Source organism: Aspergillus fijiensis (genome assembly GCF_003184825.1).
Source record: "Aspergillus fijiensis CBS 313.89 unplaced genomic scaffold BO72scaffold_22, whole genome shotgun sequence".
NCBI lineage: Eukaryota > Fungi > Ascomycota > Eurotiomycetes > Eurotiales > Aspergillaceae > Aspergillus > Aspergillus fijiensis.
The window spans coordinates 330,105-350,372 of NW_024468998.1; the positions used below are offsets into that span (position 1 = coordinate 330,105).

At 56.1% G+C, this 20,268-nt stretch overlaps 8 protein-coding genes across 8 annotated transcripts; 6 read left to right on the top strand and 2 right to left on the bottom strand.

Annotated features, from left to right (window-relative positions):
* Positions 1 to 46: 46 nt before the first annotated feature.
* BO72DRAFT_403836 (chaperonin-containing T-complex subunit CCT2) lies at positions 47 to 2,071 on the top strand. The gene is made up of 4 exons (XM_040942245.1): positions 47 to 99; positions 163 to 317; positions 394 to 1,768; positions 1,845 to 2,071. Exons 1-4 carry the CDS (start codon positions 97 to 99, stop codon positions 1,902 to 1,904), a joined length of 1,593 nt encoding a protein of 530 aa, XP_040801501.1. The 5' UTR covers positions 47 to 96; the 3' UTR covers positions 1,905 to 2,071.
* A 1,326-nt stretch (positions 2,072 to 3,397) lies between these two features.
* BO72DRAFT_458722 (glycoside hydrolase family 76 protein) lies at positions 3,398 to 4,911 on the top strand (the record flags this gene model as incomplete). The annotated part of the gene is made up of 3 exons (XM_040946392.1): positions 3,398 to 3,494; positions 3,560 to 4,254; positions 4,318 to 4,911. The coding sequence occupies 3 exons, from the start codon at positions 3,398 to 3,400 to the stop codon at positions 4,909 to 4,911; spliced, it is 1,386 nt and encodes a 461-aa protein (XP_040801502.1).
* Positions 4,912 to 5,951: 1,040 nt separating this feature from the next.
* On the top strand, positions 5,952 to 8,071 carry BO72DRAFT_447948 (serine hydroxymethyltransferase). Its single transcript, XM_040944675.1, has 5 exons — positions 5,952 to 6,316; positions 6,403 to 6,459; positions 6,521 to 6,614; positions 6,680 to 6,817; positions 6,880 to 8,071. Exons 1-5 carry the CDS (start codon positions 6,155 to 6,157, stop codon positions 8,022 to 8,024), a joined length of 1,596 nt encoding a protein of 531 aa, XP_040801503.1. The 5' UTR covers positions 5,952 to 6,154; the 3' UTR covers positions 8,025 to 8,071.
* A 1,134-nt stretch (positions 8,072 to 9,205) lies between these two features.
* Positions 9,206 to 11,183, top strand: BO72DRAFT_428755 (NAD-dependent succinate-semialdehyde dehydrogenase; the record flags this gene model as incomplete). The annotated part of the gene is made up of 4 exons (XM_040943042.1): positions 9,206 to 9,334; positions 9,422 to 9,509; positions 9,588 to 10,857; positions 10,917 to 11,183. The coding sequence occupies 4 exons, from the start codon at positions 9,206 to 9,208 to the stop codon at positions 11,032 to 11,034; spliced, it is 1,605 nt and encodes a 534-aa protein (XP_040801504.1). The 3' UTR covers positions 11,035 to 11,183.
* A 44-nt stretch (positions 11,184 to 11,227) lies between these two features.
* Positions 11,228 to 13,597, top strand: BO72DRAFT_447951 (TrmH family RNA methyltransferase). Its single transcript, XM_040944676.1, has one exon. The coding sequence runs from the start codon at positions 11,534 to 11,536 to the stop codon at positions 13,388 to 13,390; it is 1,857 nt and encodes a 618-aa protein (XP_040801505.1). The 5' UTR covers positions 11,228 to 11,533; the 3' UTR covers positions 13,391 to 13,597.
* A 118-nt stretch (positions 13,598 to 13,715) lies between these two features.
* BO72DRAFT_339008 (uncharacterized protein) lies at positions 13,716 to 15,047 on the bottom strand (the record flags this gene model as incomplete). Its single annotated transcript, XM_040940589.1, has 1 exon — positions 13,716 to 15,047. A coding segment is annotated over one exon (1,332 nt), but the record flags the coding sequence as incomplete, so codon positions are not given.
* Positions 15,048 to 15,173: 126 nt separating this feature from the next.
* BO72DRAFT_106584 (uncharacterized protein) lies at positions 15,174 to 17,048 on the bottom strand. Its single transcript, XM_040938911.1, has one exon. It carries the CDS (start codon positions 16,815 to 16,817, stop codon positions 15,300 to 15,302), a length of 1,518 nt encoding a protein of 505 aa, XP_040801507.1. The 5' UTR covers positions 16,818 to 17,048; the 3' UTR covers positions 15,174 to 15,299.
* A 448-nt stretch (positions 17,049 to 17,496) lies between these two features.
* On the top strand, positions 17,497 to 20,228 carry BO72DRAFT_106596 (C2H2-type zinc finger protein). Its single transcript, XM_040938912.1, has 5 exons — positions 17,497 to 17,741; positions 17,804 to 17,920; positions 17,978 to 18,409; positions 18,459 to 19,835; positions 19,889 to 20,228. The coding sequence occupies exons 1-5, from the start codon at positions 17,615 to 17,617 to the stop codon at positions 20,176 to 20,178; spliced, it is 2,343 nt and encodes a 780-aa protein (XP_040801508.1). The 5' UTR covers positions 17,497 to 17,614; the 3' UTR covers positions 20,179 to 20,228.
* Positions 20,229 to 20,268: the final 40 nt, after the last annotated feature.

The window sequence follows — 20,268 nt, forward strand, 5'->3', positions numbered from 1 at the left end:
CCGTTCTCTGCGTCCTCACCGTCTAGCTCAAGCAACCCCTGAGCTGCCAGCCTTTCCCTTGACGGTAGCCATCTTTTTCTACTATCTACAGTCATCATGGTACGTTTATCTGCCACTTCTTTGTCTCTGTTTTATCGATAGTCAGTGCTGACCCGCTTCCAGTCCTTCGCCAACCCCACGCAGATCTTCGCCGACGATGTGATCGAGGAGAAAGGAGAAAATGCTCGTCTTTCCGCCTTCGTCGGTGCTATCGCCGTCGGTGATCTTGTGAAGAGTACTCTGGGTCCCAAGGGAATGGACAAGATCCTCCAGTCAGCGTATGTGGGATGATTGATGGGAGCAAGGCGGGGTTGCCGACCGCGAGCAGTGGGCTAATTCCATCGTTGCCTTTAGGTCGACCGGTGATATTCTTGTTACGAACGACGGTGCCACGATTCTGAAGTCGATTGCCCTTGACAACGCCGCAGCCAAGGTCCTCGTCAACATCTCGAAAGTTCAAGACGACGAGGTCGGTGACGGTACGACATCTGTGACGGTGTTGGCGGCCGAGCTGCTGCGGGAAGCCGAGAAGCTGGTCAACCGCAAGATCCACCCTCAGACTATCATCGAAGGTTACCGGATAGCCAGCAAGGCTGCCTTGGAGGCTTTGGAGAAGGCCGCCGTTGATCGTAGCACGGATAAGGAACTGTTCCGCAAAGACCTCCACTCAATCGCTCGCACAACCCTCAGCTCCAAGGTTTTGGCCCAAGACCGTGAGCACTTCGCTACCCTCGCCTGCGATGCTGTTCTCCGCCTCCGCGGCTCGACCGACCTGAGCCACATCCAGATCATCAAGAAGGCCGGTGGCAAGCTCAGCGACTCGTACCTCGATGAAGGTTTCATTCTCGACAAGAAGATCGGTGTGAACCAGCCCAAGCGCCTGGAGAACGCCAAGATTCTGGTCGCCAACACGGCTATGGACACGGACAAGGTGAAGATCTTCGGCGCCCGGGTGAAGGTCGAATCGACGGGCAAGCTGGCTGAGCTGGAGAAGGCCGAGCGCGAGAAGATGAAGGCTAAGGTTGAGCGGATCAAGGCTCACGGCATCAACTGCTTTGTCAACCGCCAGCTTATCTACAACTGGCCCGAGCAGCTGTTCACAGAAGCCGGTATCATGTCGATTGAGCATGCCGACTTCGACGGCGTTGAGCGCTTGGCCCTGGTTACCGGCGGTGAGATCGCTTCGACTTTCGACCACCCCGATCAGGTGAAGCTGGGTCACTGCGATGTTATTGAGGAGGTCATCATCGGCGAGGATACTCTTATCAAGTTCTCGGGCGTGGCTGCCGGTCAGGCATGCACCATTGTGCTCCGTGGTGCCACGGAGCAGCTCCTCGACGAGGCTGAGCGCTCCCTTCACGACGCTTTGGCTGTCCTTTCCCAGACCGTCAAGGATCCCCGTGTGACTCTTGGCGGTGGATGTGCCGAGATGGTCATGGCCAAGGCTGTTGAGCAGGCCGCTCAGAACACGACGGGCAAGAAGCAGCTGGCCGTCGACTCGTTCGCCTTGGCCTTGAAGCAGCTTCCCACCACCCTCGCCGACAACGCTGGTCTGGACTCCAGCGACCTTGTGACCCGCCTGCGCCAGGCGATCAACAACGGTATGACCAGCTCCGGATTGGACCTGCTCACCCCCGGCGGTGGCATCGCCGACATGCGCGAGTTGGGCGTCGTGGAGGCCTACAAGCTGAAGAAGGCTGTGGTCTCGTCCGCGTCGGAAGCAGCCGAGGTAAGAACGCCCTTCCTACGAATTGCTCTTTCCACTACTTTCAGATGGTTCATGCTAACATGCTCATTTCCTGCAGCTTCTTCTACGTGTCGACAACATCATCCGGGCGGCACCTCGTAGACGTGACCGGGTTTGAGGCGAATTTGTGTGAAAATAATTTCCAGCGAGGGGTGGAAAGGGGTAATAAATAAAACTCGATATTTTATGGTTCCCATCAGGTGTGATTTAGAATCCCGGAGACCGGGACGATGTATGTTTACATAGCGCGCTTCGAGTTGGAGTGCAGTAATTACCGTTCTATAGACCCTTTTCGATATGCTATAAGCTAAAGGCATATAACTAGCTGCTAAAGGACCCTGCACCCAGGCTGGTTGTCAATTTTCTGCAGCGTTGGCCTGATCGCCGATCCTCCTAGTCTGGATCTTGCATGGATAACAAGATAAGCATGGGGCTTATCACACCTGGCAGCTCGTGTTGAGAATAGGCCAGAGAAAAAGTTATCGACGCGTGGAAAAGCCACCCATTTAACCATGTGAGCATTGAAGATGTTCAAGGTATTGCTCTTCCTTCGTATGATCTCGGTCTAGTGGGAAGGGACTGCTGCTGAAATTCGTCCCTGGATTGATGTATCAGTGAGTGGTTTTGCCGACTTACTGGTGATGAAACTGGAGTTCCGGTCGGAGAATATATTGCGTGCAGCCGCATGGTCGGTCCGGTGTTATGTGCAACAATTGATGCGCAAAGGATCCTCTAAGATTTTGATATCCCACATGCTCATTGATTGATCTGCTGTCCAAATATAACGAAGCACAGATAATGCTGCGAGTAAATTTAAAATAAATCATAAAGGAGCAGGTGTGCCTGAATGGAAGCTCAGCTCTGGAGCCGTGCAGTGCGGGAGATCCACCGTTCAGTTTGAGTCCCGTGAGTCGAGTTGGACCCTTTCCCCGCAGGGTCACTGACCACTTGGCCGGATTTAGTTTAGTTTCCCTGGAAAAGGGACAGGAAGGTACCATCTGATGTAGCCTAATGTTGAAAGTAGGGTAGGATACACTGATTGATTACTACTAGTAGTATCCTATTTTTACCTATTCCGACTCAACTGTCTGCCAACTGACCCAACTGACTAGGTCATCAATGTGACACCACGGCAGAATCTTCCCTCTTCCCTCTTCCCTCTTCCCTCTTACTCTCGTTAAATAGCCTAATGCCGTCATGGCCATACAACTTTTTACTCCCACAATGGATTACTACCTACTTTACCTTCCCTCCGTAGTCTCTCCTTCTTCTCTCCCTCCTTCTTGACTCAACTCTTACAGTCCCTTCATGATAGACTCATTCGTGACCCCACAAGCAGTGACCTCACGTCAGACCTAGTGCGCCCTCCCCCGCGCCCTAGTCCGCATACCTGCCATCTAAAACCCGTGGAATCTCCCTTCATTCCTCATTTTCGACCTCGACCTCGACCTCGACCTTGACCTCGATCTCGACCTCGATCTCGAGCCCCTCCCGCATTCTGCCAATCCCTTTCCGCCCTCGTCCCTGCACCCTTCATCCACGCGCCGGCGCATGTCGAGGCTGCGGCCGCCTCATTCCTTCGGTTAAGACACCTCTCATAGTCTATAGAGAATGATCTTGTCCCCGCGCTGGTGGACGGCTCTGCTGGCCGTCCTCACCGTCGGGCAGCACACAGTCAGAGCCTTACAGTTAGATCTCAATGATGAGCGTAAGCGCATACTTCCTGTTCACGAGTATGATTCATGCGCCAAGCACTGACCTTCTTCTACATAGAATCGATCAAGAATGCGGCCGCGACGGCAGCCTACAACATGATGAGCTACTACCACGGCAACGAATCTGGGCAGATCCCGGGCAAATTGGTAGATACATGGTGGGAAGGAGGCGCCATGTTTATGACGCTGATTCAATATTGGTATTGGACCGGCGACACATCCTACAACGCCGTCACCACCGAGGGTATGCTCTGGCAGAAGGGCCAGAACGATTATTTCCCCGCCAATTACAGTAACTACCTCGGAAACGATGACCAGGTGTTCTGGGGGCTGGCCGCAATGACGGCCGCCGAGTTGAATTACCCAGAGGAGGACGGCCAACCGTCTTGGCTGTCGCTTGCGCAGGGGGTCTTCAACACTCAAGTACCCCGCTGGGACACGACCAGTTGTCAAGGTGGTTTGCGCTGGCAGCTGTGGCCCTACCAGGCTGGATACACCACCAAGAATGCGATCTCCAACGGGGGTCTCTTCCAATTAGCGGCGCGACTGGGGCGCTACACCAACAATGAGACGTACAGCAACTGGGCGGAGAAGATCTACGACTGGATGGCGACCACCCCGCTCCTGAGGGAGGACCAGTGGTCCATTGCTGATACGACCACCACGCAGACGGAGTGTAAAGACCATGGCGATCTCCAGTGGACGTACAACTACGGAACGTACATCAGTGGAGCTGCCTATATGTATAACCACGTATGACACCGTCCTTACCATAGGATCTCCCTCAAGTGACTGCAGGAAGCTAACTAGACTTAGACCAACGGGGGAGACAAGTGGAAGAAGGCGTTAGACGGCTTGCTCGGAACTACCTTGCAGAAGTTCTTCCCTCAAGAGTTCGGCGGCAACATCATGTCCGAGATCTCCTGCGAACCGAACATGATGTGCGATCGCAATCAAGACTGCTTCAAGGGGTTTCTGTCATCCTGGTTGACCTTCACCACCACCATTGCGCCTCACACCGCGGGCGAGATCATCCCCAAAATCCAGCAATCGGCCCTGGCAGCGGCCAAGCAATGCTCTGGCGGCAAATCGGGCACTGAATGCGGCCGCCGCTGGCACCAGGCGACTTGGGATGGGGAGACTTCGCTGGAGTCTGATATGAGTGCGCTGAGCGTCTTTTCTTCCACTATGATTGCCCACAAGGGCCAAGAACAGAGTCACCAAGGACCGCTGACTTCGGAGACTGGGGGCACCAGCAAGAGTGATCCCAACGCGGGCACCGCCCCGAAGAATCCACCCAACGAGCTGCCGGAGATCACGGCTGGGGATCGGGCGGGTGCTTCAATTCTGACCGTTGCGTTCGTGTGTGGCTGGGCTGCCGCTGTGGCCTGGTTGGTTCATGGTGGTTAGGTTGGAGTATAGACGTATATAGAATTCTTCTTATGGCTGGCGTTGCTGTTGTATATAGCAAGGTTTTCTGGACGGGCGTATCTCCCTTGCTTCTTGCTTGATAAACGGTAACCTGCTTGCCAACGCTCAATGGCTCTTTGTATCAATATTTGGAGATGGTTGCCCTTTTCATGTTGGCTGTCTGTTATGCGTGCTTGCTGAGAGACCTGAGAAAGGCATTGTGCCCCTAGCTGCGGGTTTCTGCTTCAATGAGCAGCAACTCGATAGAACTTTGCTTGAAATGTGATTTGTCTGGATAGCTGAGTTTTGGCGAGTAACGATTCCGTGAGATAGGCTATCAAGCGACAGTTTAGCTTGCTAAAGTCTTCTGTACTGGGCTCTGGTCCAAGCCATTAATGTGGCCAACTGGGCAGTTTACCAGTACTGTAACGCAGGTTGGAAAGAACAAGTACGAAGAGGTTCAGACTGAGAAAGACCTGGTGCACAGGTTTGGAGATCTACGAAGAAGATGATTTGGGGATATCGATCCAGTCATAATTATCATTGCATTGGGTTTATTGGACAGTCTATAACATATTGAAGGTGCGAGACTCGTAACCCCTAACATCAAAGAGTTACTTGGGAAGGGTCATCCTCCCACGGACATCTCAGTCGGCATCAACAGACACACACGTCCCAATTCCAATCGGATGGTTCCTTGTCCCAGAAGGATGGTTGGAGGCGGGGACAGGTCAGCATCGCCCGGGATAGTCGACCGAAGTCGACAATCCACGAGAACTGGCAAGCTAAACGCCTTTCTTCATCTTGGATTTAGTTGTGTGATGAAGAAGAAAAGAAAAAAGGAAGAAGCCGAACCGCAATCGGGCGAGGAAGAAAAACAATTCTCCTCGGCAAGCGGCCGCTCTGTTCTTCCGAGGGCACGTACCGCCCGGAGATGCTAGTCTGTTTCCGGCCTAGTGGAAACAGCTTCCCGCGGGCAACGGAGGAGCAGCAGTTGTCCGACAAGCTGATAGGAAGCGCAACTGCCTTTCCAGTCCGAGGTCGCCGTTGTCGTCCCTCGCTGCTCGCTGCTCGCTCCTCTCCCCGTCTCCCCCGTCTCTTATATTTCCGGGGAAAGAACCTCGCTTCTTTTTCGACTTTTCCGATTGTCGCGTGTCTCGAGGTCTTCAGTGATCAATTCATTTGATTCTTCTTTCCATTTCAATCTCAGAACTTCACCATCCACTACATCACGCCACACATCATGTTGGGTCGTTGCGGACGACAGGCTTCGCGCCTGCTCCCGCGCACTGCGAAGCCGGCCTTCGTGCTCCCTCGTCCTATGCGCTCGGCGGTCGCTTCTTTTCCTTCTATGCCTGTTCAATCTCGTTCTGTTTCCTCTTCCAGCCCTGAAGTCCAACAAACTGTGCGTTCTGGTCCCCCGATGAGCATCGCTCGCATGGTCCGGCGATGTCTGATGTCATACCACCCGTACTGACCATCGGAGTATAGTTGCTTTCCGCCCACCTCGAAGAGTCCGACCCCGCCATCTACCAGATCCTCCAGAAGGTTGGTCCAGCTGCTAGGAATGTATTCAGGACGGGGAATTGATGGAGTATGATCTTTGCAGGAGAAAAAACGCCAACAACATTTCATCAACCTCATCCCCTCCGAGAACTTCACCTCCCAGGCCGTCCTCGATGCCTTGGGCAGTGTTATGCAGAGTCAGTCATCCACCTTTTCGAACACACTTGACTGAGGTACGGGAATGAATATTGACGTTCACCAGATAAATACTCCGAGGGGTATCCTGGAGCTCGGTACTACGGAGGCAATGAGTTCATCGATCAGTCTGAGCGCCTCTGTCAGCAGCGAGCGCTGGAGACCTTCGGTCTCAACCCGGAAGAATGGGGCGTGAACGTGCAGCGTGAGTACCTTCATTGAACTTATCAATATTGATATTGTAGGCCCTAGTCTAATTGATTGCAGCTCTGTCCGGCTCCCCTGCCAACCTGTACGCCATCTCTGCCGTCCTGAACACCCACGATCGCCTGATGGGCCTCGACCTGCCCCACGGCGGACATCTGTCCCACGGCTACCAGACACCTACCAAGAAGATCTCTTTCATCTCGAAGTACTTTGAGACTCTGCCATACCGGTTGGACGAGTCGACGGGTCTCATCGACTATGACAGCCTTGCGAAACAGTCTCTTCTCTACCGCCCCAAGATGATCATCGCCGGTACCTCGGCCTACAGCCGTTTGATCGACTACGCGCGCATGCGCGAGATCGCCGATGCCGCCGGTGCGTATCTGCTCAGTGATATGGCGCACATCTCCGGTCTGGTCGCCGCGGGCGTCCTCCCCTCGCCGTTCACCCACTCCGACATCGTGACGACCACTACACACAAGTCCCTGCGCGGTCCGCGCGGGGCGATGATCTTCTACCGCAAGGGTGTCCGCCGGACGGACAAGAAGGGCAACAAGGAGATGTACGACCTCGAGGGTCCGATCAACGCCTCCGTCTTCCCCGGCCACCAGGGCGGGCCTCACAACCACACCATCACCGCCCTGGCCGTGGCGCTGAAACAGGCCCAGTCGCCCGAGTTCAAGACCTACCAGCAGACCGTACTGGCCAACGCACAGGCTCTCTCGGAGCGACTGGGATCGCCCCTCAGCAGCGGCGGACTGGGCTACAACATCGTCTCCGGTGGCACCGACAACCACTTGGTGCTGGTGGACCTGAAGAACCGGGGGGTGGACGGCGCGCGTGTGGAGCGAGTCCTTGAGCTGTGCGGTGTCGCCAGCAACAAGAACACGGTGCCCGGCGACCGGTCGGCGCTGAAGCCCGGTGGCCTGCGCCTGGGCACGCCCGCCATGACGACGCGGGGCTTCCAGCCGGAGGACTTCCGTCGGGTGGCGGATATCGTGGACCGAGCGGTGGTCATCACCCAGAAGCTGGACAAGGCCGCCAAGGAGAGCGCGACGGCCAAGGGCGTTAAGAACCCGAACACGGTCAAGGCCTTCCTGGACTACGTGGGCGAGGGCGAGGAGATCTCGGAGATCGTGCAACTGCGCCAGGAGGTCGAGGACTGGGCGGGCACGTTTAGTCTGCCGTGGGCTAAGGACGAGTAGTTTCGTTGTTTGTTGCTAGTTTTCTTTTCTTTTCTTTTTTTTTTTTTGTTGTCTGCATGCCTGCGAAGAACCATATCCCTACTAGATGAATGAATATTGATGTCCTTTTATTTCTCGGTTGGTTACTACAGTAGCAAAGCGCATTGTGAGACCGTGGACGGCAATTGTAGACGTACACCTTGTAAGACTGGCCATGTAGCCACAACAATCTGGCAGATGACAGTATTATAGTTGTCGATTCACATCCTGTCCTTGGAATCCTGTTCAAAATCCATGGGACGAAGAAAGTCATAGTTCACGGCAGGAAGAGAGCACTTCCATGGATGGATGATGCCGATTAACATACCTGCCCGCAGTGCTGGCGGTGGCAGACGCCCGTATTTATAGCTGTGGCTGCGACGACACATGATTGGGCAACGATACCGGAGCTGTTCAACAAATCCAGCCGATTGGCTTACATCGCCGAGGTTAAGCTCGCTGCTGGGCGGGCTGCCGACTGATAACGTTCCGTTCGGTACCATTGTGTAATTTCTGGTATTGTGTGTGGTACTATACAGGGAGGATATGTGCACTCAGGAGAGAGAGAAATCATATGCCTTCAGTATGAGAGGTCTTTGACAAGTATTGTGGAATGTCATTGAATCTAGTAGCCAAGAGGGTACCTAGTAAGGTATGTCTTGATGAATTGCAGCCGAATCCAATGCCGACGAACTTAAGGACGAGATCCCAGCGATCCCGCAATGACGTCGACCCCACGTGACCGTGACTGCAGTGGGGGAAGCTTCCCCTCAAACCGAATGGTAAAGTATTGGAAGAGGAAGGGAGAGGAAGGTAAGTACTAGCTAGGTAAGTTACCTTAACTTTCACCCCCATTCCACTGGCATTTAAATAGCTGGCCTATCTCCCCCCGGCCAAGGGCCTCGTGTTGTATTCCTGTCAAACCCTCCTCTCTTCCTTTTTCTTTATCATAAATTCCTAACCGATCGATCGTGACTTTCTTTTCTCTAAGTTCTTGTTCACAAACACCGCTCCGCAGTTCCTCCGAGGCTTGTCTATCCCCGCACTTTTGGTTGAGAAGAGGCAGCGAAGACGACGACACGTCCTGCACGAGCTTTTCCATTTTGCGGGAGAGCTGTTTTTCCGTGGGTTTGGGCTGGGAAAGTAAGAAGCGCATGCATATAATGGAGAGGTTTATCCGTCCGGTCTCGAAACAGTTGTTGAAATCGTCGCGGCCGCGTTATCCCTTCCGTCTTCCGCCGCCGGTTTATGCGAAGCGGTTGTATAGCAATATGGGGCATACGGTACCTCCGGTGGGTCATCTCTGGGAGGTTTTGTGCAAGGGAGGGGGAGGTTGGGGACGCTGGATTTGAAATGCTGATTCCTTTTTGACTTTCTAGTTGAAAGACAAGTCGCTCTTCATTGAGAAGGCTTACGTCAATGGGGAGTGGGTTGGTGCTGAGTCTGGGGAGACGTTCGAGGTACATGGTAAGCTGGTCGCCGTTTATTATATCTGGTGGAGGAGATAAGGGCTAGGCTAATAATGCTTCTCACTCGCTCGTGCAGACCCTGCTTCAGGCTTGCTCATCGGAACGTGCCCCGAGTTCTCCTCCGCAGATACCGAGAAGGCCATCCTGGCGGCCAAGGAAGCCTTCCCGGCCTTCCGGAAGACTCTGGCCCGCGAGCGCGCGCGCATGCTGCGCCGCTGGTACCAGCTGATGGTGGATAACGCGGACGACCTGGCGACGTTGATCACCTGGGAGAACGGCAAGCCCTTTGCCGACGCCAAGGGCGAGGTCAATTACGCTGCCGGGTTCTTCGAGTGGTTCAGCGAGGAGGCGCCCCGCATCTACGGCGACACGATCCCGTCCTCGATCGCAGGCAACCGGGTCATCACGCTCAAGCAGCCCGTGGGTGTGTGCGGGTTCATCACCCCCTGGAACTTCCCCGCCGCGATGATCACCCGAAAGATCGGGCCGGCCTTGGCCGCTGGGTGCACGGTGGTCGCGAAGACCCCCGGCGAGACGCCGTTCACGGCCAACGCCCTCGCCGAGCTGGCGCACCGGGCGGGGATCCCCAAGGGCGTCGTCAACATCGTCACCGCCTCGAAGAACACCCCCGAGGTGGGTGAGGTGATCACCACCCACCCGGAGGTCCGCAAGGTGTCTTTCACCGGTTCTACGAACGTGGGCAAGCTGCTCATGAAGCAGGCGTCCTCGACGATCAAGAAGGTCTCCTGGGAGCTCGGGGGCAATGCGCCGTTCATCGTGTTTGATGATGTCGAGGACCTCGACGCCGCCGTGGCCGGTGCCATCGCCTCCAAGTTCCGCAGCTCGGGCCAGACGTGCGTCTGCGCCAACCGCATCTACGTGCAGCGCGGGGTGTACGAGGAGTTCGCCAAGCGGTTCGCCGAGAAGGTCAAGGGCTTCAAGCTGGGCGCGGGCTTCGAGGAAGGGATCACCCACGGCCCCGTCATCCACGACCGCGCCGTCCAGAAGGTGGACGAGCACGTGCGGGACGCCGTGTCCAAGGGTGCTAAGGTCCTGGCCGGCGGACAGAAGGCTTCGCACCTGGGGCCCAACTTCTACGACCCCACCGTGCTCTCCGAGATGAGCAAGGAGATGCTCCTCGCCTCCGAAGAGACGTTCGGTCCCGTCGCGGGCCTGTTCCCCTTCGAGACGGAGAAGGAGGTCGTCGACCTGGCCAACCAGGCCGAGGTCGGCCTGGCCGGGTACTTCTTCAGCGGCAACGTCAAGCGCATCTTCCGGGTGGCCGAGGCGTTGGAGGTGGGTATGGTCGGTGTCAACACCGGTCTGATCAGCGATGTTGCTTCTCCGTGAGTGTTCGCCCAGTTTGCAATGGTCTTCCATGAATTGTCAGCTAACAGTGTCCTAGCTTCGGCGGTGTCAAGCAGAGTGGCTTTGGCCGGGAGGGTAGCAAGTATGGTATCGAGGAGTTCCTGGTGGTCAAAAGTGTTACCTTTGGCGGAATGGGCGAGCCCCTTCAGTCGTGATTTGGGGCGTACTGTGGTTTTCAGCGCTGAATTAATGAATGAAATCCTGTCCGGGCAGGGACCTGTGACTGTCACTTAACGCATGATTGAGCTATTTGTAGCTATCTTGTCAATGACCTTATAAAGAGCCAACTGGGCTTACAAGTTACCATTGGGCTTATCGAAACCATCAAAACTGGGCGCTTATCGATAAGAGGCAAATGGATCGAGGCGTTATCCGGAACAATAATCTCCCGGGTGGAGCTTATCCTCCCGAGCCGCAGACTGATCGGCCCATATGAAATCTGTCGGGGTGTCGCTTCCACTCGGCTTGCTGTCCCTGCTCAATTCTCCTCGCATGCTTCAGGTCTCTTCTAACGAATAACGCCCGTGCTTACTGCTGTGTCTTTATCCCTCATTTCCCGTCATTCTCTCACGAATACTCGACACGGAACTCAGGACTGTCACCACAGCCTCGCCACTAGAAACCGCCGTCGCAAGCAGACGCTTCGTCCTTGTGATGTCCCTCCCTCGAACCCTCTCGAGAAGCCTGCGACTCCCGCACAGCACACCGCTGTCCTTGCGCCTGCACACTGCCTCCGGCAGCACGAGCGTCCGCCATGCCTCGCTGACTTCGGCCATCCACGCCGGGATCCGTCGGTCTCGGTTCCGGGAGGATAAGCTAGATGGCGGACGAGAGGAACGGTCGGGGCGGTCACTGTCCGCGCGGATGGAGAGGGAGCGGGGTGAAGATCGCAGGAATAAGAAACATGATAAACACGATAGGGGGTCTCGGGGTGGTGCCAGGCGCGGAAGAGGCGACGGCGAGCGGGCGGTATCATCGTCCAGGAAGGGTCGGGCTTGGGAGACGGAAGCGTCAACATCCAGGGAGGATCGGGCTTGGGAGACGGAAGAACGGGGATCCAACCAGAACGAGGGATATGAACGAAGGCGCAATAGACGCGAGGAGGGCCCCCGGGATGGGTCCCGGTTTCCCTCGTTCCAGCGCGGTGAGAAGTCTGCCGACACGCGGACGACCCTGAACGTCAAGAAGTCCTTCCTAGGCGCGCAATTCGACGAGGTCGAGTTCATCCGCACGGGCAACTTCAAGAAGCTCTCCAGGGATAATGATCGGGGCGCGAACGGCGACAAGAGCGGCCACGACTATAAGCAGGGCCGGCGAGGTCGAGTGTCGAATTTCGACCGAAGCGACAGCAGCCCGCAGGACCTCCGGCCCTCGCCCTCGAAGCAGAAACCCGGCAACGCGCGGCGCAAGGTCGGGCAGTACACTCACGAGAGCACCGACCAGGTCCCCGAACGCGTCAAGGCCCACGTGCTGCCCCCGGCCGAAATCCCCTACACGACGCCAGCGTCGCAGTTCGTCTTCGGCACGGCGGCGGTCGAGGCGGCGCTGCGCTGCACGCGGCGCCAGCTCTACAAGCTCTACATCTACCAGTCCGAGGGCGAGAGCCTGTCCGAGGCCAAGTCGGCGATCCGCAAGCTGGCGCTGCTCAACAACGTGCCGGTCAAGATGGCCTTCGCGGAGTGGGACCGGCTCCTCGACAAGATGAGCGCGGGCCGCCCCCACAACGGGGTCGTGCTGGAGGCCTCGCCCCTCCCGCAGCTGCCTGTCGCGCACTTCCACCGCGTCGCTTCGGTCGCGGAGGAGAACTTCCAGGTCGAGCTGGGCGTGCAGTCGCGCGAGGAGGCCGCCGTCAACGGCACGGACACCCTCGTGCCCATCAACCATGCCCGCTGGCTCTCCGATCACCCCGATGCCACGGACAGCACCCACCGCTACCCCGTCGTGCTGTTGCTGGACGGCGTGCAGGACCCCGGCAACATGGGCGCCATCATCCGCTCCGCGTACTACCTGGGGATCGACGCCGTGGTCCTGGCGGGCCGCAACTCGGCCCCGCTGACCCCAGTCACCATCAAGGCCTCCGCCGGCGCCGCGGAGAACATGCCGCTGCTGGCCGTGCGCAACGAGCAGGAGTTCATCGCCAAGTCCAAGGAGAACGGCTGGCGGTTCTTCGCCGCGGACATGCCGGGCCCCGCCTCCCAGGTGGTTTCGGACATTGGTGGTGGCACCGCGGAGGGCCCGGTGACCGCGCAGGCGCCCTGCGTGCTGATGATGGGCAGTGAGGGGACCGGGTTGAGTACCCATCTGCTGTCGGCTGCGGACGTGAAGGTGGGGATCCCCGGCGCGCGGTTCGATCCGCGGCTGGGGGTGGAGAGTGATCCCGCGCGCGTGGACAGTCTGAATGTCAGTGTTGCGGCGGCGTTGTTGATGGAGCGGATCCTGCAGTCGCCGGTGATGGTGGATGAGTCGGCGGGGAAGAAGACGAAGACGACGAAGGGGAAGGGTCGGAAGTAGCCGGGTTGACTTAGGGTGTGTATTCTTTGCACGAGTGATTTCGTTCTGTATACATCAACCAGCAGATGGACATAGCGCTGGATGTTTCTTTCTGCATTGGCGGGTTAATCAAAAGAACCAGACGAATATCTGATAGTGATAGCGCTGAATGAGCCATGAAAATACCTCATCGTTCACAAAATCCACAATTCGCTAGACACATCCAATATTCTAAAACACCAGGCAAATCACAGCAACCTCACCCCTGAACATCCACCTGCTTCATAACAACCATACACGCCCCCTCCTTCCCCCCCTCCCCTCCACTCTCAACAACAGTCTCATCCTCCCAAATCCCCACCTCCCATCTCCCTCCCAGCTTTCGGGCCGTAACACCCCGTCGACACAGCTCGACCACCCGCCCCCCCTGCTCATAATCCCCACACTCGAACACCACCATCCTCGCCCCAACCCTGCCCGCCAACCCGACAATCCGCGCGTAGAACACATCCTCCCCTTGCCCCTCTCCCTGCCGCTGCCCCTGCCCTAGACCCTCCACCATGCCATTCTGCGAAGCAGGAGAAGGCGGCACCAACGCCAAAACCGGCTCATGGAACCGCACGCTCCGCGCCGTCGTCCCATCCAGGAATGCTGTCCGGGAGATATAAGGGGGATTGGAGATGATCACGTCGACTTCAACCTTTGCTCCACCTTCCCCTTCCCCTTCCCTCCCCATTTGCCCGTTCGGCTTTGATGCATCTTGGGCGCGGGGCCAAAAGTCCGGGATGTAGGGAAGGAGCTCCTCCAGCGCGGGGACCCGCCCCCTAAGCTTGGAGTGGGAGGTGGGCGCAGAGGGGCAGGCGAGGACGTCCGCGCGCCGGAATTCCACGTCCTGGGATGCGCGAGCTGGCAGGTCGCCGAGCGTGATGTTGTGGCGCAGGTTCTTCTGCGCGAGGCGGATGGCGGGCGGGTGGATGTCGATGCCCACGATTTTGAGGGAGGGGTAGCTTGGTGAGAGTAGGGCGTGGAGGAGGAGGGTGATGCAGCCTGTTCCGGTGCAGAGGTCGAGGATTCGGAGGGGTTGAGGGGGGCGAGAGGGTGCGGGGGAGGGGTTTGGGGGAGTGGTGGTTGTTGGGGATGGGGATGGGGGTGAGGGTGATGATAATGATGGTGGTGGGGAGGCGGGGTTGGGTTCGGGTTTGGGAGGGGGAAAGTGTTGGCGGATCTGCTCGGCCGCGGCGTAGGTGAAGGTTTCGGTGTCGTTGCGCGGGATGAGGACCCCCTTCTGGCAGAGAATGGTCAGGTCGCCGAACGGTTGGTCGCCGAGGAGATATTGCAGCGGAGTGCCGCGCGAGCGGGCGCGGCAGAGGGTGCGCAGCGTGCGGCGCCAGCCCTTTGGGAGGGCGTTTTCGGGCGCGTGGCGGTGCGTGGGTTTACGGTGGGGTTGTGTATTCCGGGGTGAATGTGGTCCTTCGGATGCTTGGCCGGTTTTGCGGGCTTGTTGGAGGCGTCGATAGCGTTGTTCTTTGCGTTGTTGGGTGAGGTCGATCGCGTGTTGGCGGAGCCAGCGGAGTTCGCTGCGGGCCGAGTCAACAGTCCGGCATTCGCGGAGCAGCAGCGGGAGCAGTGCGTCTTGCGCGTACGCTTGGAGGATCGTGCGGGTCGAGAGTCGCGGCATCGCGCCGGCCAACGGTGTGTTTGGGTAAGTCTTGTCAATTGGGTCGTGATAGGCGCTGGATTGGTGTGTGGGGTCGAAGGGCGCTGCAGTGATGGTGTAGGGGAGGGTTTGCTTGTTTGATGGAGTAGATCAGGAAACGCTTTACATACTTTCCAGATGTCGCAGAGGATAATTCCGCCGGCCTCGGCGATTTTTGCCGCCAGAGCGTCCCATCCACCGCCTCCGCGGCCGGCAGAATGAATCAGGGAACAATCACGAGGATGGCAATGACAGTGGGACATGCATCTCGCCCATCCAACTCTCCAGCCCCTCCACCCCGCCCAACACGTCCCGCAGATACATGCTCGCCAGTTCACGTCTGTCCGCATTCGCCCGCCCCATCCAGAACACCGAGTTCTGGACCGGATTGCGCTTCGCCGCCGCCGTCTGCTCGGGCAGCCGCAGCATCAGCTCCAACAGCCACCGGCCGAACGGATCCTGAAGGCGCATTGCCCAATCCGTGATCTCGGGGTCGTCGGCGGGGACCGACTCGGCGTTCGCCCGCACGAGTGCTTGGAAGAATTCCGGGTTGCGCGGGGCCAAGCGCACCGCGGTGCGGAAGTGCCCAGCAGATAACGCGTAGGGGATGACCGGCTCCCGATCCTGGTCCTGGTCCTGCGCGGTAAGGTGTTGCTGTTCGGTGACGCGGAAGTAGAACTCGTCCAGTTTGAGGAGGGTGAGGAGAGCGGAAAGATTGTTGGATACGATGGCGGTATGGATTCCTTGTTGCAAGCAGGGACGAGAAAGGATGAGAGGGTGTTTAGGGGGTCTCAGGGGAAGAGTAACACTGTTAAATCCTAGGGAGCGTCGGTGGATTTCAAGGTAGGTGACCAAGGCTGGAGTGAAGCCGTCGTCCGATAATGATGAGGAGGGAGTGGCCGGCGCGGAGTCACTAGCTGTGCTCCCTTGAAGATATTTGTTAGGAATGATCAAGGGGCTGAGGAAAGGGTGCGTGGTTTCCTGTTCGATGGAATGGTTGGTGATGGTGATAGATATTGAAGGGTTGATGGCAAGGGTGTAGTTGTTTGTGGGTACAGGTGTCGATGTGTCAGGGGTAGTGTTGATGGTTTCGAAGCCCTCGAACACATTTGCATCATCTTCTAGATTGAGCACACGATCTAACAGCTTCTCTTGCTCTTCGGCCATGCTGATTCCTGCACCAAACCAGTGTTGTTGAATGACCAGATTCATCAATTCCGGTAACTGGTCGAGTATTCGCGGCACGGTACACCATCTACAGTGAAGGATAGCCGTCTGCAGGTCTTTCCGCTGCGCCAGGCTGATAGGCGTGTAGTCCAATGGTCGTAGACTTCGGGAAATTGCATCCCTCGATTCACGGCTGTAGGGTGATGCAGATAACTCCGTGCTGTTATCCCAGAAGGCCAACAAGATCAAAGCACGGTAGATGCGCTCAGTCGACACAGCCGCAGCAAGGATTGGGGACGAACGAGCCAGGTTCACGTTCAAAGAATGCAGAAAGATCTTCTCGATGAGTTCATTGGGAATAGATTCCAGCAGTGATGGCTTTTTCTTCTTGCGCGGCTTGTCGAGTGGGGTGGTAGTCAGTAGACGAGCGCGCTTGTGGCTCCTAGTCTGCGATGAACTGAGCTTCGCCTGGGCTGATAGCAGTGGCCGGCCGCCTCGGGGCCCGCTGGGAATGGGCTTGGGAGCGTCATCATCTTCATCCCGTATTTTGCGACGGCCGCGAACGTGAATGGGGTTTAGTAGCATGGTGGGTCATCTAACACAATTTGTGCGCCTATACTTTTGGGTGACGTTTGAGGAGTAGCAGTGTCTCGCTGCAATTGGACGACGCTGTTTCGATCATGTACAGTTGAGTACTGTACTTAGCATCTGCCTCAGGCATTGAATTGTCTCGTGCAAGCTGTTTGACCTTCAAGGTTTGCCTGCTCCGATCAACACGATGGAGTACAAGGAGTGTTCCCTTATACTTCCATTTCGTGCTGTGAGAGATGGCGACTAGTGAAAGCTTCGCTTCATACACGCCGCGGGTAATAGAGGATCGCCGGCTGTTTCGATTGTTTGCACCGTTTCTTTTGTTTGACTCGAGGCCATCATATTCGAAAGCCTCAGGCTGCAACTAGAATTGCCGACTGGAGCCAGAGTTGGAGACTCCAACATATCTCCAACAAATTTCCAACCACGAATCTTCCTCGAATTTTCCTCGATTTTCAAGCAGGAAGAGGGACGATGGCTGATCCTGCGATAAGCCTGGCTGATGCTCTCTACAAGTACAGCAGTCATTTTCATTGCATAATTTCAACCTGAAAAGCTCAGGCGACATTATCGCACGTGTCTTATCGTATCTTATCGCAGCTTATCGACGCCGATTAAAACTGAGGTAAGGTCTGTCACGTGCACTCTCTCCTTCTCGACTGCCACTGATTGACTACCATCATGGATTACCTATTCAATTACTCCGTGCTAACCTTCCCTCCACATTCATCAGAGTCTATCTCTGGCCCCTCGGACTCTTGCTTACAATGCCTTGACTGGAATCTGGCACGATGAGTCAAGGAATGTCATTTCGTCCATTGAGTCCTGCATCCGCCGCTCGTCGCGAGGAGCTGACCTGCAAGATATGTTCGCGCACCTTCAACAGGCACGAGCATCTGCAACGACACATTCGTACTCGTGGGTATCCACTCGGAAACAGTACACCGCAGATCTGTTGCTGACAGACCAATCCCCTACAGATACTAAAGATAAACCATATATCTGCCCGTGTGGTCGTTCATTCTCCCGAAAAGACTTACTAACCCGACATGAACGCTTGAGCCATGGCCTTGACGGGAGGCAAGGGGCTGCTCGAGGTGTGTGTGCTGTCCCCCACTCGCATAGAAGCGGACATTTCATTGATTGTGGGCCAGGAAGCATGTCACCCGCGGTGGATCGAACCATCACTAGTACAAACGCTGCATCTATTGGTCTTTCAACCATGGACCACATGAGCGACCATACTGACTCTATATCCCATGCCATTGCACACGAGCCGTTGACATCGACCACCATCTCTCAGCAATCAGACACTGCATTCCTGGGGAACACCGCCGTGCCTTATTCCTTCGACAACTTCCTCTTGTCTTCCACGAACGGTCTCTTTGCGGACTGCGATGATCCGATTTCTGGCTTCACCAGGTTCTTGACCCATGGGGACTGGAGTCATGACTGGGAAGGATTGCTGGTCGACCCAAGCATTGTGTCGCATGACCACAACTTGCCGGAGCACGATACAATCCAGCAGATCAGTCCAGACAGCACAGATATTTCTTCGCGGGTACCGGATGACCCGTCAGGCGATGGTTTGTTTTGACTCGACTTTTTCAAGACTTTCTACTAATCCCTTGCCAGGTGATTTCCACGAGTTGAAGCCTCTTAGCTGTCCTTGGCTTTTGAACGAGAGCCAGTATCTGCAGATTACCAACGCGCTGGCGCCGTTTCGACAAGCTATGCCCCATTTCAGGCTGCCCTCGAGAATGGCCGTTGCTCGCTACTTACTTGGATATGTCGAAGGCTTCAGTGATCATCACCCGTTCATCCATATCCCAACCCTCAAATTGACCTCCTTTGTCCATACTCCCGAGTTCATCCTGGCGATGCTGGCCATAGGCGCCCAGTATCGCTACGAAACCAAGACTGCCAGGTCTCTGTACCAAGCTAGCCGATCTATCGTACTGGAACGTCTTCGCACAGTTAACAGTGTCTGTGACATCAATTCTATCGCGCCTGATCAAAGTAGCGCAACTCCTTCATCCGGCGATGGAGAACATCGTCTAGACCGAACCCGTGCTCTGCTCTTGTTGGCCGTCTATTGCTTTTGGCACAGCAGCCCGGATCTGTCGCAGGACTCGCACCAATACCAGAGCATGATCGCTGACTCGCTCCGCCGACTTGGTCTGTCCGAAGGGCCGCATCATGACAGAACCAGCTGGACTCAGTGGATCAAGCTAGAAACAGAACGGCGCACTCAATTCTTCGGTTGGTATATACTCAACTTTCATGCCTTCACATACGATAATCCACCTCTACTGCTCACGAGGGATGTCAACCTGCAGCTTCCATCGTCGTGCCAGGAATGGGTTGCGCGAACGGAAGCTGCATGGATTCATGTCGGTACTCATGCATCTACAATTAACCTGAAGGAGGCCCATGAGGCCCATCTTGGACAAGGCCCATCTGCAAAATTCGTTGCATCGCCCATGGGAAACTATATATTGATCCACGCACTTATCCAGCGTATTTACATGATGCACCAAATCTCTCTGGACCCACAGACACAAAGTCTCTCTATGCAAACCGCCCAAGAACTGGAGCCGTCGCTTGACCGTTGGCGACACACCTGGTGCCATTCTCCCGAATCCAAGCTGGACCTGTATGATTCATATAGCTCGCTTGCGTTCTCCGCCACTGCCCTGCTGGGTGTGGCATATATTCGTCTGTATTACAACCTTGGAAAGTGGCGCAATCTACAGAGCGGCGATCCCGCAATAGTCGCCGCTGGCTTGTACGAGGCGCCCCTGCCTACGCGCGGTCCTCATCTCATACATGCCTTGCTACATTCTGTCCATTCCCTGAACATTCCTGTACAGGCGGGCACTTCTTATCTTTCTCAATTCAAATCTTTCGGCTGGAGCGTTGATCATGCTGTCTGTGATCTGGAATGTGCTATCTTCCTGAGTAAGTGGCTGCAAGTAGTGGCAGCTTCCTATGAGGAGCAGACACTGTCTGGTAGGTTGTTATCGCCCCTCACTCTTATCGCAAGACTAATGTGGCCCACATAGAGTTGGAAACACGCGTTGTCCGGTGGATTATCCGTGTCGTACGGGAAGCGTTTATGTCACAGGACGAGACAATCCACATCAGTCATGAAATTGATGATTATCGGCTAGAGGCCTTGCATCGAACTGCCAGCTTCCTCAGCTCTGCAGTCGTCAAAGTTTGGGCACAGATGTTCAAGGTTTGCAATAGCCCTTGGCCGATGGTGAGGTTCATTGGCCAGAGTCTGGATCGGTACGCGGAATTGATGCCTGGATCTTTGAAATCCCCCTCGACAAGTCGGGTGACAACATGAACCTGGGCATTGCGTGAAAAGAAAAAGCAGTGGGTGATGTGTCAGGTGCCCTCCGGATTGCGCTCTTACCGCGACTTTCTGTTACTCTCT

Excerpts from the sequence above, each read along its gene's own strand:
- BO72DRAFT_403836 (XM_040942245.1), top strand. Across the intron at positions 318-393 it reads GACAAGATCCTCCAGTCAGC|GTCGACCGGTGATATTCTTG; the intron begins GTATGTGGGATG and ends CGTTGCCTTTAG. Across the intron at positions 1,769-1,844 it reads CCGCGTCGGAAGCAGCCGAG|CTTCTTCTACGTGTCGACAA; the intron begins GTAAGAACGCCC and ends CATTTCCTGCAG.
- BO72DRAFT_447948 (XM_040944675.1), top strand. The coding sequence starts at position 6,155 with ATGTTGGGTCGTTGCGGACGACAGGCTTCGCGCCTGCTCCCGCGCACT. Across the intron at positions 6,460-6,520 it reads TCTACCAGATCCTCCAGAAG|GAGAAAAAACGCCAACAACA; the intron begins GTTGGTCCAGCT and ends TGATCTTTGCAG. Across the intron at positions 6,818-6,879 it reads ATGGGGCGTGAACGTGCAGC|CTCTGTCCGGCTCCCCTGCC; the intron begins GTGAGTACCTTC and ends AATTGATTGCAG.
- BO72DRAFT_447951 (XM_040944676.1), top strand. The coding sequence starts at position 11,534 with ATGTCCCTCCCTCGAACCCTCTCGAGAAGCCTGCGACTCCCGCACAGC.
- BO72DRAFT_106584 (XM_040938911.1), bottom strand. The coding sequence starts at position 16,817 with ATGCTACTAAACCCCATTCACGTTCGCGGCCGTCGCAAAATACGGGAT.
- BO72DRAFT_106596 (XM_040938912.1), top strand. The coding sequence starts at position 17,615 with ATGAGTCAAGGAATGTCATTTCGTCCATTGAGTCCTGCATCCGCCGCT. Across the intron at positions 17,921-17,977 it reads GAGGCAAGGGGCTGCTCGAG|GAAGCATGTCACCCGCGGTG; the intron begins GTGTGTGTGCTG and ends ATTGTGGGCCAG. Across the intron at positions 19,836-19,888 it reads TGAGGAGCAGACACTGTCTG|AGTTGGAAACACGCGTTGTC; the intron begins GTAGGTTGTTAT and ends TGGCCCACATAG.